The 17,986-nt window shown below is 42.4% G+C and overlaps 1 protein-coding gene across 2 annotated transcripts in view; it reads left to right on the top strand.

Moving 5' to 3' along the window:
* Positions 1 to 17,986, top strand: part of klhl32 (kelch-like family member 32) — a 46,527-nt gene that overhangs the window by 8,174 nt on the left and 20,367 nt on the right. For both annotated transcript variants that reach the window (XM_023980636.2, XM_023980637.2), the window contains exon 2: positions 17,154 to 17,251. In XM_023980636.2, coding sequence (XP_023836404.1) covers positions 17,229 to 17,251 — 23 coding nt within the window. In that variant the 5' untranslated portion in view covers positions 17,154 to 17,228. The remainder of the gene's footprint in view (positions 1 to 17,153; positions 17,252 to 17,986) is intronic.

Raw genomic sequence — 17,986 nt, 5'->3', positions numbered from 1 at the left:
ACAATTTGTATAAACTCACTAGAAGGTGACGTTAGAGGAACATAAATTAGGTTACTCACAATAACCATAGTGCCATTTCTACAGGAGTTGATATGCTTTCCAAGTCTTTTGTGGTTTAATCTGACAGGGAGGACTGGAGCACTACCAGACCCTGTTACCAGACCCTGTTAGTCAGTCTCTAAAACAGTTTGTGATGTTACTGAAAATAATCCTGGAACCCCTGCGGTTAGGATAATCCCGTCTCTTTTTTWAAAAACTGCTGATTGCTTTCACAGCAAATCAAAGTTGTCACAAAAGGAGACATTCCTGTCATTGCAAAGTTTCTTCAGGTACTCGTTTAGAGCACCGAGTCGGCTGAAATGTTCCGAATCCCTCCGATAGCACGGGAGGGGGCAGGAGATAATTATTCTCTTCCCTGTGCTAGCGAGGTGTTTAAAAAATATATATTTGTAGTCCTCCCTCAGATCGCCTAAAGCGAAGGTCGTTAAAACCTACGTGAATGGGCCTCCCGAGTGGCGCAGCGGTCTAAGGCACTGCATCGGCCATACCATAGCCTGGGGTTCGATCCCAGGCTGTGCCATTACCGACCGTGACCGGGAGTCCCATAGGGCGGCGCACAATTGGCCCAGCGGRGTCCGGGTTCGGTGAGGGTTTGACCGGGGGAGCTTTACTTGGCTCATCGRGCTCTAGCAACTCCTTGTGGCAAGCSTTMGCGCCTGCAGGATGACCTCGTCGTCAGTTGAACGGTGTTTCCTCCGACACATTGGTGCAGCTGGCTTCCGGGATAAGCGAGCAGGTGTTAAGAAGCGCAGTTTGGCGGGTCATGCTTCGRAGGACGCATCACTRGACTTTCGCCTGTCCCGAGCCCGTTGGAGAGTTGCAGCAATGAGACAAGARSATGATCACGAAATTCCGATGGCGTRGGAAAAAAATAGGAAGGTGGAAGATGGCACATGACCCTTCAGTCTTGAGTCAGCAACCTCCTGAACTGTGGTGGCCATGGGGGAAGGGTGCCTAGGCGGCCACCGGCTGGTGGTATACTCCCAGGATCCATGCTGACTCCTGGGGCTGGTAGGTCCGTCTCAAGCGGGCCAAAACTGTTTGATAGCTGGATTGGATCTTCTCGGATAGATGAAGGGTAGCCAGACTGCCTTTCCTATCCCCTACGCCTTCCGAGTGTCCAGTCTCCTGTGAGCTGCGGAGTTAAGCTTAACATCTGTCTGTTGGATTGGGGCATATCAACTCCACCCGACTCATCAACAGCTTTGCTATAGGATACATTTTGTAACTGAGATTGGGTTTGCCTGGGCTACAGCAAGGTTGTGTACTTAGAAAGCAGGTTATCCTTTTCTCGCAGCCCAGCGAGCAGTCGGAGMATCTCTTCCCTAAGCTGCTTGATGGTGGTGCATTTACCATCACCATCATTAAGTTTGCTGATGACACAYCAGTGGTAGGCCTGATCACCGACAACYACGAGACAGCCTATAGGGAGGAGGTCAGAGACTTGGCCGTGTGGTGCCAGGACAACAACCTCCCCCTCAACGTGATCAAGACAAAGGAGATGATTCTGGACTACATGAAAAGGAGGACCGAGCACGTCCTGATTCTCATCAACGGGGCTGTAGTGGAGCAGGTTGAGAGCTTCAAGTTCCTTGATGTCCACATCACCAACAAACTAACATGGTCCAAGCACACCAGGACAGTCGTGAAGAGGGCACGACAAAACCTATTCCCCCTCAAGAGACTGAAAAGATTTGGTATGGGTCCTAAGATCCTCAAAKGGTTCTACAGCTGCACCATCGAGAGCATCCTGACTGGTTGCATCACTGCCTGGTATGGCAACTGCTCGGCCTCCGACCGCAAAGCACTACAGAGGGTAGTGTGTATGGCCCAGTACATAACGGGGGCAAAGCTTCCTGTCATCCAGGACCTCTATACCAGGCAGTGTCAGAGGAAGGCCCTAAAAATTGTCAGACTCCAGCCACCCTAGTCATAGACTGTTCTCTCTGCTAACGCACGGCAAGCGGTATCGTAGCGCCAAGTCTAGGTCCAAGTTGCTTCTAAACAGCTTCTACCCACAAGCCATAAGACTCCTGAACAGCTAATCAAATGGCTACCCAGACTATTTGCATTGCCTCTATGCTGCTGCTACTCTCTGTTATTATCTATGCATAGWCACTTTAATAACTCTACCTACATGTACATATTACCTCAATTACATTGACTTTGTACCGGTACCCTCTGTATATAGCCCCGCTATTGTTATTTACTGCTGCTCTTTTAATTATTTGTTATTCTTCTCTTACTTTTTTGTGTTCGTATTTTCTTAAAACTGCATTGTTGGTTAAGGGCTTGTAAGTAAGCATTTCACTGTTGAATGTTGTATTCAGCGCATGTGACACATTTGATTTTATTTAGTGCTGACAAATCCCCGTCCAGTTTTCAGTTACACCTCATCTTCATCTTGTGATTGTGTGGAAATCATCTCACACCTAAAGCATTTGTGCCCAGCCGTGGATAAAGACACCAGTGGGCTAGCACTGCTAGCGTTAGCCTGCTTCGTTTTCATGACGGCTAGCAACTAACTGCTACTTAACAGGAATCCGGGAACACAAACATGCGGTCCCAGCCTTAAAACCTGTTATGGCTGCAGGCCGGTGTCGGTACACTTATGACAACAGCCCGTCCAAGTGCAGGGCGCGAAATTCAAAAGATATTTTTTGGAAATATTAACATAGTCCAATACAGCAATGAAAGATAACATCTTGTGAATCCAGCCAACATGTCCGATTTAAAAAAAATGTTTTACAGCGAAAACACCACGTATATTTATGTTAGCCCACCAAATACAAAGGCACAGACATCAAGCAAGTAGCATGCACAAACCAACCAAACTAACCAAAACATCAGATACAGTCTTATAACATGTTATACAATAATCTTATGTTTTGTTCGAAAAATGTGCATATTTGAGGTATAAATCATAGTTTTACATTGCAGCTACAATCGGAAATAGCACCGAAGCAGCTAGAACAATTACAGAGACCAAATTGAAATACTAAATACTCATCATAAAACATTTATGAAAAATACATGGTGTACAGCAAATGAAAGACAAACATCTTGTGAATCCAGCCAATATTTCCGATTCTTTAAGTGTTTACAGCGAAACATCATAATAGCATTATATTAGCTTTACTAAAATAGCCTACCACACAACCCCATTCATTCAATTCAACGTTAGCGATGGCGAATAAACCAAAATATATTAATTTTTTCACTAACCTTCATAAACTTCATCAGATGAACAGTCTCTAATCATATTTACACAATACATATAGGTTTGTTCGAAAATGTGCATATTTAGAGCTGAAATCCGTGGTTATAGCAATGTGACATGTAGCAATTATTTTCCAGAATCTCCATATATGTTTCCTGACACTCACCTATTCTGACCAAATAACTATTCAATAACTTTACTAAAAAATACATGTTGTAATAGGAAATGAATGATACACTAGTTCTTAATGCAATCGCCGTGTTAGAATTCTAAAAATAACTTCATTACGACATGCAGCTTACGTTATAGCGAGAGCGCGCCCAAAACTCTGGGCGCAAACTAAAAGTAAACAATGTTCGACAGATATATGAAATAACATCATAAATGGGTCTACTTTTGATGATCTTCCATCAGAATGTTGTACAGGGGTCCTTTATCCAGAACAATCGTTGTTTGGTTTTAGAATGGCATTTTTTCCCTCGAATGAGCAAGCAAAACTAGCCAAGTGGCGTAAGCTCTCCTTCGTCACCAAACGCAAAGAACGCAAAACGCCTAAACTCCCAAAAAAATTCAATAATCTAATAAAAACTATATTGAAAAACATACTTACGATGATATATCACAATTATCAATAAATCAAAGCCGGAGATATAAGACGTCTATAACGAATGCTTTTCAGAAGCCAATACTGGTGACCTTTATGCGCTTCCTGAACAAAGGAATTCTGGGGTCATGTCATTTCAAGCGCTCTCTTTTGACCATAGAAATACCTAGAACCCCATTTCACTCTCACAGCCTATTGACATCTAGTGGAAGCGTATGAAGTGCATCGTATAACAAATAAGATATCAAGCACATTTATAGGCAGGCCCTGGAACAGAGCCTCGATTTCAGATTTTTCACTTTCTGACAGGAAGTTTGCTGCAAAATGAGTTCTGTTTTACTCACAGATATAATTCAAACGGTTTTAGAAACTTGAGAGTGTTTTCTATCCAATAGTAATAATAATATGCATATTGTACGAGCAAGAATTGAGTACGAGGCCGTTTGAAATGGGCACCTTTTATCCAAGCTACTCAATACTGCCCCTGCAGCCCAAAGAAGTTAAAGGCTAACCGCGTCGCGGAATCCATAGCAATAACTTTAGCTATGATTTTAAAAGAAAACAATTTCATAAAAACAACAAACCGAGTGTAGACAGTACACTGTTCTGTTGCGTGCACTGATTATGTATGTAGCCTCAAAGAAAGTTCATGAAATTAGTCATTTGCTAATCTTAGGTAATATCAATATTTAGTATTAGACATTTCTGAGACTCACTTTTACAGCACCTTCGATGATACAGCAGTAGGAATACAAGGATATAACATCTATAAAATGTCTACGGGGGAGGTGTTGCTGTATATATTCAGAGCCATATTCCTGTAAAGCTCAGAGAGGATCTCATGACAAATTAAGTAGAAGTGCTGTGGTTGCAGGTTCACCAGCCTCATCTGAAGCCTCTTATTTTAGGGTGCTGCTATAGGCCACCAAGTGCACCAAGCGCTCAAGAGGAACTGTGACTAGTACCTGTAACATGACCCAGGTTATCACTCAACCAATTAGAGTCTATTCTAATAGTGTTGGATCTGTGATATGATCAAGRGGATATCTTCACCAATGCAACAGGGCTTTGCTCCAAAGTGGGCGATAGTGCACAAGTTCAAACACCACAGGGAASAGTTTTAACAGTTTCTGAGGAACGGCATTCAGTGGCTCCAGGAGAGGGTGATGGACTCTCTTTCAAATACCTGACCCACTCCTGTGCCCTCAGACCCAGCTCCACTGGGACACGCCTCACCTGTGTCTAGTGGGACACCAGGAGTACTGCGCAGATCACAGCGTAGTCACAAGGCTCCAGACAGACCGACACTATAGTTGAGACTAGGAGACTCATGGGGTTAGTTTTTGAAAAGCAGACATAGTTGAAAGAAAAAGGTCTTACCTTTGTTTGTTTACCGTTGCAGTAGCGCTAGCATGAGTTCTAAAGTATTGTGAAGAAAAGAACAGGAAGCACGGTTGTTGTTGACTTGTGTGCTTAATTTCAGTCCCCCTGTGAGGAAAATACATTAAGGGGAGTGTCTTGTTATGGTGTGGACACTATATAAATATTTCCTACTGAATAGGTGGTGTACTTAACGGAAGTATAGTAGTATTACTATTCATGGGAGCATGGTTATTTTGGACATTGCTGTTTACCCTGCTGTGATGTCATCACCCAGAGTTGGCACAGCATTAACAGGACAGTACCTAATGTTGAGTTGGGTATATCGCTCTCTGGTTTTCTACCGTTTGTACATGGCTGTACCCCTTTATTTAGTTATTTGCAATGAACATTGAAATGCGTGTGGATAATCTTTGTAAATTACCACAATTACTATCCGGTAATATGGTCAGGTGCCGCAAAGGAAGACCTAGCAAAGTTGCAGCTGGCTCAAAACAAACCAGCACACCTTGCCCTTAACTGCACACACAGAACTAACATCATCAACATGCATGATAGTCTTTCATGGTTGTAGAGAAATTGACTACTTCTATTCTAGTCTTTTTAATAAACATTTGTAAGTTTAAAAAATCCCTAACCACTTGTTTAATCTATTTACGTACACTTCAAACATATTTACATTGCATTCGGAAAGCATTTGTTACGTTACAGCCGTATTTATTAAAACACAATTTTCGCCTTATCAATCTTCACACAATTCCCCATAATGACAAAGCAAAACAAATGTTTGCTAATTTATAAAAATAAAAATAAATGATATCACATTTACATAAGTATTCAGATCCTTTACTCAGTACTTTGTTGAAGCACCTTTGGCAGTGATTACAGCCTTGAGTCTTCTTGGGTATGACGCTACAAGCTTGGCACACCTGTATTTGGGGAGTTTCTCTCATTCTTTCCGTCAGATCCTCTCAAGCTCTGTCATGTTGATGGGAGCATTGCTGCACAGCTATTTCCGGTCTTTCCAGAGATGTTGATCGTGTTCAAGTCCAGGCTGCTGGCCACTCAAGACATTCAGAGACTTGTACCGAAGTCATCCTTTCTTGTCTGAGCTTTAGGGTCGTTGTCCTTTGGAAGGTGAACCTTCACCCATGTCTACTTCTCTGAGTTCTCCTGCAGCAGTTATCATGATCTCTCTGTACTTTGCTCATGTCATCTTTGCTCTTTCTATCCTCTTTTCCTGTCGCTGAAAAACATCCCCACAGCATATTCTGCCAACATGCTTCACCGTAGGATGGTGCCAGGTTTACTCCAGATGTGACGATGCATTCAGGCCAAAGAGTCAATTTTGGTTCATCTTTTCTCATGGTCTGAGTCCTCTAGGTGCGTTTTGTGCAACTCCAAGCGGCTGTCATTTGCCTTTTTACTGAGCGGTGGCTTCCGTCTGGTGTTACAAACTTCTTATTCTTAAGATGATGGAGCACTGTGTTCTATGATTCATGCTGCAGACATTTTTTGGTATCTCTGCCTCGACAAAATCTGTCTCGAGCTCTAGACAATTGCTTCATCCTGGCTTTGGTTTTTGCTTTCTGACATGCACTGTCAACTTGTGGACCATATTTTAAATTTAACCTTTAGGCTGGACAAATAACTACTGTATCTCCTCTCTTTTCTCCCCCCCCCCCAAAATATTATATAAAATAAATCGTGTGTTCTTTTGGCAAATATGCGGCTCTTTGTTAATATGAAACACACACCCTCGCACCTGCACACGTGCAGATGTTCATATGTCTCTCATGCTGTCAAGGGAAGCCAGCACAATTCCTACTATTTGTCAGGTTAAACGTGGGACATCCCTCGTATAACAAAACAGTCGGTAAATTATTTTATTGCATTATTTCAGGTTAGAACGATATAATAGACGAAAAACACAGTGTAATTATCAATTTGACTGCCAAGATCAGGCATTCATCGGCAAATACGCAGTGCAACTGATAGTATTTTGGACCCAACATGAAAGTCAAAAATATGATGAAATCGAAGTGGTCAGCTGTATTGGTGATTTGCGATTCATAAACTTAATTTACCGGTACTACCAGTAATAGTAGTAGCCAACGATAACCACGACGGAATGCGTTTTAAGTGATATGCCCGCCGAGAACAGCTAGCGTTCAGAAGTACATCGCCAGTGGAACCACTGCTGATCAGAAGTGGGGGCTTTTCATGGTAGCCAGACGAGACAAACGAAGAGGACGCGGTGAGCGAAGTTTACTGGGCTCAATTTAGTTCGCTTTGCTGACTATAGATTGAGATTCTAATGGTGCATTTATAAAGCATTTTTTTGTTGTTGATGATGATAGGTTAACTCTAAGGCGTGATTTATGTATTTTTTTTCTCCAATTACATTCATTTGCGACCAACTGATGACCCTCTTTCTACAAGGTTAGTCTTGAGAGGCCTAATCATATTTGTATGAACATTTTGTTAATGCCTAGCGATAGAGATGCATTCGGTAAGAAGACTCTTATTATGCGTTCAACATTTATTGATTAAATTATTTGTCAATCATTCTTTAATTTTGTAGGCTATACAATTAAGTAATTAATAGACTGATACACTCATACATACATTTTATTTTCTAAATTTAATATGATAGGATTACAATAGAATGCAATTTCTATGTAATGTTTATTAATGTTAATTTGTGTATTAATAATCTGCAAATCAGTCTGAAATCGAATATATCCTATTGTTCATGTCCAGTAGCCTGACAATGTGGTAAAGTACTGTTATCCTTATCACTAATTATTTTTTTTCTTTTTTTCTGCTCGCCTCACTTTTCTGGGGGGAAATCCGTTAAACAGTGAATCAATTTTAACTAGACAAGTCAGTTAAGAACAAATTCTTTTTACAAAGACATGCCTACTCCGGCCAAACCTAACCCGACCGTGGTGATACAGCTTGGAATGAACCAGGTTTGTAGTGACGCCTCTAATCAAATCAAAATTATTATATAGCCTTCTACATCAGCTGATATCTCAAAGTGCTGTACAGAAACCAGCCAATAACCCAAACACAAGCCAGCAGGCTGTAGAAGCACGATGGCTAMGAAAAACTCCCTAGAAAGGCCAAAACCTAGGAAGAAACCTAGAGAGAAACCAGGCTATGAGGGGTGGCCAGTCCTCTTCTGGCTGTGCCGGGTGGAGATTATAACAGAACATGGCCAAGATGTTCAAATGTTCATAAATGACCAGCATGGTCAAATAATAATGGTGGCGGCAGCGTAGCCTAGTGGTTAGAGCGTTGGACTAGTAACCGAAAGGTTGCAAGTTCAAATCCCCGAGCTGACAAGGTACAAATCTGTCCTTCTGCACCTGAACAAGGCAGTTAACCCACTGTTCCTAGGCCGGTATTGAAAATAACAATTTGTTCTTAACTGACTTGCCTAGTTATATAAAGATAAAATAATAATCACAGTAGTTGTCGAGGGTGCAAACAGGTCAGCACCTCGACCGCTCCTGCTGTCTCTAGAGTTGAAAACAGCAGGTCTGGGACAGGTAGCACGTCTGGTGAACAGGTCAGGGTTCCATAGCCACAGGCAGAACAGTTGAAACTGGAGCAGCAGCACGGCCAGGTGGACTGGGGACAGTCCACTCATGCCAGGTAGTTCTGAGGAATGGCTCAGGTCCTCCGAGAGAGAATTAGAGAGAGCATACTTAAATTCACACAGGACACAGGAGAAGTACTCCAGATATAACAGACTGACCCTACCCCCCTGACACAGCATACATACTGGACATTAGGGGTCAGGAGACACTGTGGCCCCATCCGATGATACCCCCGGACAGGGCCAAACAGGCAGGATATAACCCCACCCACTTTGCCAAAGCACAGATACCTTCAACCACCAACCTACCATCCTGAGTATAGCCCACAAAGATCTCCGCCACGGCACAACCAAAGGGGGGGCGCCAACCCAGACAGAAAGACCACGTCAGTGACTCAACCCACTCAAGTGATGCACCCCTCCTAGGGACGGCATGGAAGAGCACCAGTAAGCCAGTGACTCAGCCCCTGTAATAGGGTTAGAGGGGAGAGGGCCAGGCAGAGACAGCAAGGGTGGTTCGTTGCTCCAGTGCCTTTCCGTTCACCTTCACACTCCTGGGCCAGACTACACTCAATCATATGACCTACTGAAGAGATGAGTCTTCAATGAAGACTTAAAAGTTGAGACCTGCGACCTTAAAAGTTGAGAAGTCTGCGTCTCTCACATGGGTAGGCAGCCCATTCCATAAAAATGGAGCTCTATAGGAGAAAGCCCTGCCTCCAGCTGTTTGCTTAGAAATTCTAGGGACAATTAGGAGGCGTGCGTGTAGCGTACGTGTATGTACAGCAGGACCAACTCGGAAAGATGGAAGATGGTCAAGCCCTTTGTAGGTTAGCAGTAAAACCTTGAAATCAGCCCTTGCTGATAGCACTGGAGGGATATGATCACATTTTTTGGTTCTAGTCAAGACTAACTGAAGTTTGTTTAGTGCTTTATCCGGGTAGCCGGAAAGTTGAGCATTGCAGTAGTCTAACATAGAAGGAACAAAAGCATGGATGAATTTTTCTGCATTTTTCTTATTTTTCTCAATTAAGTTGGAAAAATAGGATGATTGAGCAGCAGTGAGGGCTCTTCGATACTGCACGGTACTGTCTTTCCAAGCTAGTCAGGAGACTTCCAGTTTGGTGTGGCGCCATTTCCGTTTTCTGGAAGCTTGCTTCAGAGCTCAGGTATTTTCTGTATACCAGGGAGCTAGTTTCTCATGACAAATCTTTTTAGTTTTTAGGGGTGCNAATATTATACTAAAAATAAGAAATCTGGTGTGTTCTTCTTTGGCCAATATATGCGGCTCTTTGTTTATAATGAAACACACACCCTCGCACCTGCAGGCCACGTGCAGATGTTTCATATGTCTCTCATGCTGTCAAGGCTGAAGCCAGCACAATTCCTACTATTTGTGTCGAGGTTAAACGTGGGACATCCCTCGTTATAAACAAACAGTCGGTTAAATTCATGTTTATTGCATCATTTTCAGGTTAGAAGCGATATAATAGACGAAAACAACAGTGTAATTTAATCAATTGACTGGCCAAAGATCAGGGCATTCATCGGCAAATACGCAGTGCAAGCTGATAGTATTTTGGACAACCAAATGAAAGTCAAAATGATTGATGAAATCGAAGTGTGTCAGCTGTATGGTGATTTGCGATTCATAACTTACATTTTACCGGTACTACCAGTAATAGTAGTAGGCCAACCGATAACCACGACGGAATGCGTTTAAAGTGATGATGCGCCGCCGAGAACAGCTAGCGTGTCCAGCAAAGTACATCGCCAGTGGAACGCACTGCTGATCAGAAGGTGGGGGCTTTTCATGGTAGCCAGACGAGACAAACGAAGGAGGATGCGGTGAGCGAAGTTACTGGGCTCGAATTTAGTTACGCTTGCTGACTATAGATTGATGATTCTAATGGTGCATGTTATAAGCATTTTTTTGTTGTTGATGATGATAGGTTATACTCTAAGGCTGGATTTATGTATTTTTTTTCTCCAATGCTACATTCATTTGGCAGACCTAACTTGATTGACCCTCTTTCTACAAGGGTTAGTCTGAGAGGCCTAATCATATTTGTATGAACATTTTGTTAATGCCTAGGCTATAGAGATGCATTCGGGTAGAGAACTCTTTATTATGCGTCAACATTTATTTGATTACAATTATTTGTCAATCATTCTTTAATTTGTTAGGCTATACAATTAAGTAGATTAATGAACTGATACATTCATACATTACTTTTATTTTCTAAATGTTTTAATATGATAGGATGTACAATAGAATGCAATTTCTATGTGAATGTTTATTAATGTTAATTTGTGTATTAATAATCTGCAAATCAGTCTGAAATCGAATATTTATCCTATTGTTCATGTCCATGTAGCCTAGGACAATGTGGTAAAGTACTGTTATTCCTTATCCACTTAATGTATTTTTTTTTCTTTTTTCGCTCGCCTCACTTTTCTGGGGGGGAAATCCGTTAAACAGTGAATCAAATTTAACTAGACAAGTCAGTTAAGAACAAATTCTTATTTACAAAGACTGCCTACTCCGGCCAAACCCTAACCCGGACCGTGGTGATACAGCTTGGAATTGAACCAGGTTCTGTAGTGACGCCTCTATCAAATCAAATGTATTTATATAGCCCTTCTTACATCAGCTGATATCTCAAAGTGCCTGTACAGAAACCCAGCCTAAAACCCCAAACAGCAAGCAAGCAGGTTAGAAGCACGGTGTCTTAGGAAAAACTCCCTAGAAAGCAAAAACTAGGAAGAAACCTAGAAAGGAACCAGGCTATGAGGGTGGCCAGTCCTTTCTGGCTGTGCCGGTGTGGAGATTATAACAGAACATGGCAAGATGTTCAAATGTTCATAAATGACCAGCATGGTCAAATATAATAATGTGGCGGCAGCGTAGCCTAGTGGTTAGAGCGTTGACTAGTAACCGAAAGGTTGCAAGTTCAAATCCCCGAGCTGACAAGGTACAAATCTGTCCTTCTGCACCTGAACAAGGCAGTTAACCCACTGTTCCTAGGCCGGTATTGAAAATAACAATTTGTTCTTAACTGACTTGCCTAGTTATATAAAGATAAAATAATATCACAGTAGTTGTCGAGGGTGCAAACAGTCAGCACCTCGACCGCTCCTGCTGTCTCTAGAGTTGAAAACAGCAGTCTGGGACAGGTAGCACGTCTGTGAACAGGTCAGGGTTCCATACCACAGGCAGAACAGTTGAAACTGGAGCAGCAGACGGCAGGTGACTGGACAGTCCACTCATGCCAGGTAGTTCTGAGGAATGCTCAGGTTCTCCGAGAGAGAATTAGAGAGAGCATACTTAAATTCACACAGGACACAGGAGAAGTACTCCAGATATAACAGACTGACCCTACCCCCCTGACACAGCATACATACTGACATTAGGTCAGGAACACTGTGGCCCCATCCGATGATACCCGGACAGGGCCAAACAGGCAGGATATAACCCACCCACTTTGCCAAAGCACAGATACCTTCAACCACCAACCTACCATCCTGAGTATAGCCCACAAAGATCTCCGCCACGGACAACCAAAGGGGCGCCACCAGACAGAAAGACCACGTCAGTGACTCAACCCACTCAAGTATGCACCCCTCCTAGGGACGCATGGAGAGACCAGTAAGCCAGTGACTCAGCCCTGTAATAGTTAGAGGGGAGAGGGCCAGGCAGAGACAGCAAGGGTGGTTCGTTGCTCCAGTGCCTTTCGTTCCCTTCACACTCCTGGCCAGACTACACTCAATCATATGACCTACTGAAGAGATGACTTCAATGAAGATTAAAAGTTGAGACCTGCACCTTAAAAGTTAGAAGTCTGCGTCTCTCACATGGGTAGGCAGCCATTCCATAAAAATGGAGCTCTATAGGAGAAAGCCTGCCTCCAGCGTTTGCTTAGAAATTCTAGGACAATTAGGAGGCGTGCGTGTAGCGTACGTGTATGTACAGCAGGACCAACTCGGAAAGATGGAAGATGTGCAAGCCCTTTGTAGGTTAGCAGTAAACTTGAAATCAGCCCTTGCTTATAGCACTGGGATATGATCACATTTTTGGTTCTAGTCAAGACAACTGAAGTTTGTTTAGTGCTTTATCGGGTAGCCGGAAAGTTGAGCATTGCAGTAGTCTAACATAGAAGGAACAAAAGCATGGATGAATTTTCTGCATTTTTCTTATTTTTCTCAATTAAGTTGGAAATAGGATGATGAGCAGCAGTGAGGCTCTTCGATACTGCACGTACTGTCTTTCCAAGCTATCAGAGACTTCCAGTTTGGTGTGGCGCCATTTCCGTTTTCTGGAGCTTGCTTCAGAGCTCAGATTTTCTGTATACCAGGAGCTAGTTTCTCATGACAAATCTTTTTAGTTTTTAGGTGCGACTGCATCTAGGGTATTGCGCAAGGTTAAATTGAGTTCTCAGTTAGTGGTTAACTTATTTTTGTCCTCTGACGTCCTTGGTAGCAGAGGGAGTCGAAGGGCAACAAGGAATCTTTGTGTGTCTGAGAATTTATAGCACAACTTTTGATGCTCCTTGGTTGGGTCTGAGCAGATTATTTGTTGCGATTGCAAACGTAATAAAATGGTGGTCCAATAGTCCAGGGTTATGAGGAAAAACATTAAGATCCACAACATTATTTTTCCATGGGACGAAACTAGGTCCAGAGTATGTATACGTGTGGCAGTGAGTAGGTCCGGAACATGTTGGACAAAACCCACTGAGTCGATGGTGCTCCGAAAGCCTTTTGGAGTGGTCTGTGGACTTTTCCATGTGAATATTAAAGTCACTAAAAATGTGAATATTATCTGCTGTACACAAGGATCCGATAGGAATTCAGGGAACTCAGTGAGGAACGCTGTATATGGCCCAGGGCCAGTAAACAGTAGCTATAAAAAGTGATTGAGTAGGCTGCATAGATTTCATGACTAGAAGCTCAAAGACCAAACGTCTTCTTTTTTTTTTGTAAATTGAAATTTGCTATCGTAAATGTTAGCAACACCTCCGCTTTGCGGGATCGCGGGGATATGGTCACTAGTGTAACCAGTTAATCACTAGTGTAACCAGTAAATGTGTCTATTGGGATGCATGTGTCTACTGAGATGCAGTGCCTTAGACCCGCTGTGCCACTCTGGAGCCCAAAATATAATAGACAGGTGGACTCCAAGTTGTAGAAACATCTCAAGGATGATCAATGGAAACAGATGCACCTGATCTAATTTCGAGTCTCATAGCAAAGTGCTGAATACTTTTGTAAATAAGGTATTTCTGTTTTAATTTTTTTATAAATTTGCAAACATTTAAAAGATCCACAACAGCTGAGGATTTTATTAATCTATTTAAAAAGGTGTAACGTAACAAAATGTGGAAAAGGTCAAGGGTCTGAATACTTTCCGAAGGCACTGTACATACCCCACCAGACACGCCACTACAGGTTTCTTCACGGTCTCCAAACAAAAAACAGACGTTTAAGCCATCGCTCAGTTATGTATAGAGCCATGTCATCGTGGAATGCTCTGCCACAAGAGGTTACTTGGGCAAAAAGCAAGTTTAGCTTAAGAAAACGGATAAAAACATGTATCACAGTGCCTTTTTCTAAAGATCTAATTTACCTGTACTGTATATAAGAATATGCTTATGTGTATATACTGAGTGTACAAAATATTAAGACACCTTCCTAATTTTGAGTTTTTCCCTCAGAACAGCCTAAATTCTTTGGCACATGTACTTAACAAGATGTCTAAACCATTCCACAGGGAATGGGATACTGGCCCATGTTGACTCCAATGCTTCTCACAGTTGTGCCAAGTTGGCTGGATGTCCTTTGGGTAGTGAACCATTCTTGAAACACACAGGAAACTGTTGAGCATGAAAAACCCAGCAGCGTTGCAGTTCTTGACACAATCAAACCGGTGCGCCTGGCATCTTCTACCATACCCCAGTTTAAAGGCAGTTAAATATTTTGTCTTACCCATTCACCCTCTGAATGGCACGCATACACAATCCATGTCTCAATTGTCTCAAGGCTTAAAAATCCTTCTTTACCCTGTCTTCTCCCCTTCATCTACACTGATTGAAGTGTATTTAACAAGGGACATTAATAAGGGATCATAGCTTTCACCTGGATTCACCTGGTCTGTCTATGTCATGGTAAGAGCAGGTGTTCATAATGTTTTGTACACTCAGTGTATATAAGTAGTGTGTACATTGTATTTTTTGTTGTCTCTTGGTGACTTTCTTGTAACTCTTTTTATTTCAATGTAATATCTTTTGTTGTTCTTGTCCATTACTGRTCTGTAGTTTGTCATGTATTTGTACGTTTTATGTGGACCCCAGGAAGAGTAGCTGCTGCACGCGCAGTAGCTAATGGGAATCTTACTAACCTAATTTAAACATGCAACTAGACACATAATAAACCATAGGCCTACTTTATTTAATGAGACTGAGACTAGAACATAATGCCCTGCTATGACTTGGCAACCTATCAGATCACTGGCTCAGCGACCAGGAGATAGTAGGCTAYGCGGCCACAAATTTAAKCACTGTCACGGAGGCCAATCAAAGTAGATCCGGTTTGCGTTAGGTTACACGCTGCATATTAAACAACATCAAAGGAAGCGTAAATTATAACAGTATGCTAATTAATACACATAATAGGCCATACTATAGCCTGTATATACTACAACAGTGGCCAACAGCCTTTTCTTAGTCAAGATCACTTTCTTAGTCAAAATGCAAAGCCAAGTGCAATTCTCGGCTGGGCGCAGGAGATCAAGTGGGCCTACAGTGTATTGTGTGATATCAATTAAATGATCAATGGCCTAACTATAGTGCATGGGCGGAGAACCACAGGGCAAAGTTATATTTCCAATTAAATTTGCTGTGGGCTTGTGGTAGCTGCTGTCGACACGGTGATCTAAGCTATCTGATTGGCCAGCGATATGCCTACAGGTGCATCTGATTTAGCTCTCTGGGGAGATAAAATTATTAAAAGAGATTAAAGAGTTTGTATCTTCAGACAAATAAAATGGTTCAAAATGGGAACACTTCACCTACCCGGGATGCAGGGACACTGAATCAAGTGCACASATCGTATTATTGGCGAATAGGCTACTAAAAACATTGTTTTATTAATTTTTTATCTAAAATAGCCCCGCCAGGCCGTGCAGTGGCTTTGCCCTGACAGTGCCCTCAATAATTATTGGGACAGTGAAAGCATTTTTTTCATCTTTTGGCTCTATACTTGAAATCAAACAATGACTAAGTTAAAGTGCAGACTGTCAACTTTAATTTGAGGGTATTTTCATTCATTCCGTGTGAACCGTCTAGAAATTACAGTCCCCTCCATTTTTAGGGGACCAAAAGTATTGGGACAAATTCACTTATGTGTATTAAAGTAGTAAAAAGTGAAGTGTTTGGTCCCATATTCTTAGCACGCATTGACTACATCAAGCGTGTTACTCMACACATTTGTTGGATGCATTTTCTGTTTGTTTTGGTTGTGTTTCAGATCATTTTGTGCCCAATAGAAATGAATGGTAAATAATATGTTGTGTGATTTTTGGAATCACTTTTATTGTAAATAAGAATAGAATATGTTTCTAAACCCTTCTACATTAATGTGGACGCTACCATTATTACGGATAATCCTGAGTGAATTGAATTGAATACTGAATAATGAGAAAGTTGGACGCACAAATATCATACTGGCACACAGCTAACATACGCACTATACATACACATGGATTTAGTACTGTAGATATGTGGTAGTGGATGGAGTAYGGGCCTGAGGGRACACAGTGTGRTGTGAAATCTGTGAATGTATTGTAATGTTTTAAAATTGTATAAACTGCCTTAATTTTGCTGGACCCCAGGAAGAGTAGCTGGGGGATCCATAATAAAAACAAATGTAAAAAACCTCCAATGGAACGCTAACCTCTCAKCATTGATATTTGTGCGTCAAACTTTCTCACTCGTCATTATTCACGATTCATTCAGGGTTATCCGTAATCATGMTAGCATCCACGTTAACGTAGAAGTGTTCAGAAACATATTCTATTCTTAACCACAGAGAGTCAGTTGGAAACTCAGGTCGTGGTCTTTCTTGGCCGATGGCTAATTCACAAAGTGTCTGCTTCATTCTATTCATTAAGCTGAAGTGCCTCGCCGTTTTCAAGTGGATTTTCAGTCTGCTTTGTATTCGGGATTAGCAGTTAGTTGATCCAAATGGATTGATTTGAAATGTACCTCATCTGTTTCTCTTTCCAGGCTAATGCAGGAAGTAACTGCAGCCCTCAGGAATCACAGAATACTGTTCCACCTCTTCTCTCCTTCTCCGGGAGCATGCCATCTGAACCTTGTGTCAGGTAAATCTGTAAACCGGTGAATCCGTACACACACACAGCTCTACAACTGTTTCCAGTGTTTTGTAATTGGGTGTGAGACTCATTTTTCCCTTAGAGTTTGCAATGCCATCTGCAATGTTAACTGTAGTATATGTGGTGAGCTAACTAACCTCTGACCAACCTTGGTTAAGCATGGCTGGTCTGAGCTTCAGTGGTAGCAAGCATTGTTGGCAGGTGTGGTCAACCCCCTCCCCCCCCACACACACACTTCTCTGTCAGATATATAATCCTGACTCTGCCTCTCAGCCTGTGGCGACGTGTCCCTCATTCCCGGGTATTACTCTGTCAGGCCACACACACACTGTAGGTAGAGGGGCAGGCTGTTCCTCGGGCCTTGTCCAGCCTGGACAGAGAGTTAGGGAGGAGCAGCCCGTTGACAATGTTGAACTACAGCTGCTGAGCCTTAGTGGTGACCAGCAGGGGACTCCAGTGCTCTACCACGAACCCTGAGAATGCACACACACACACACACACACACACACACACACACACACACACACAACACACACACCACACACACACACACACACACACACACACACACACACACACACACACACACACACACACACACACACACACACACACCAGACTTGTGTTCACATACCTTCAATAGTATTTAGTTATTTGTAGTGACAGACCAAACTGCAGACAGGCAGAAAAAAGAACTGACAGCTAGTTGACTAATAAACAGAC

The sequence above is a fragment of the Salvelinus sp. IW2-2015 genome, linkage group LG35 (assembly GCF_002910315.2).
Source record: "Salvelinus sp. IW2-2015 linkage group LG35, ASM291031v2, whole genome shotgun sequence".
In the NCBI taxonomy this organism is placed as follows: Eukaryota; Metazoa; Chordata; class Actinopteri; order Salmoniformes; family Salmonidae; genus Salvelinus; species Salvelinus sp. IW2-2015.
The sequence above is the reverse complement of the archived record's forward strand: the minus strand, read 5'-3'. Positions and strand labels throughout refer to the sequence as shown.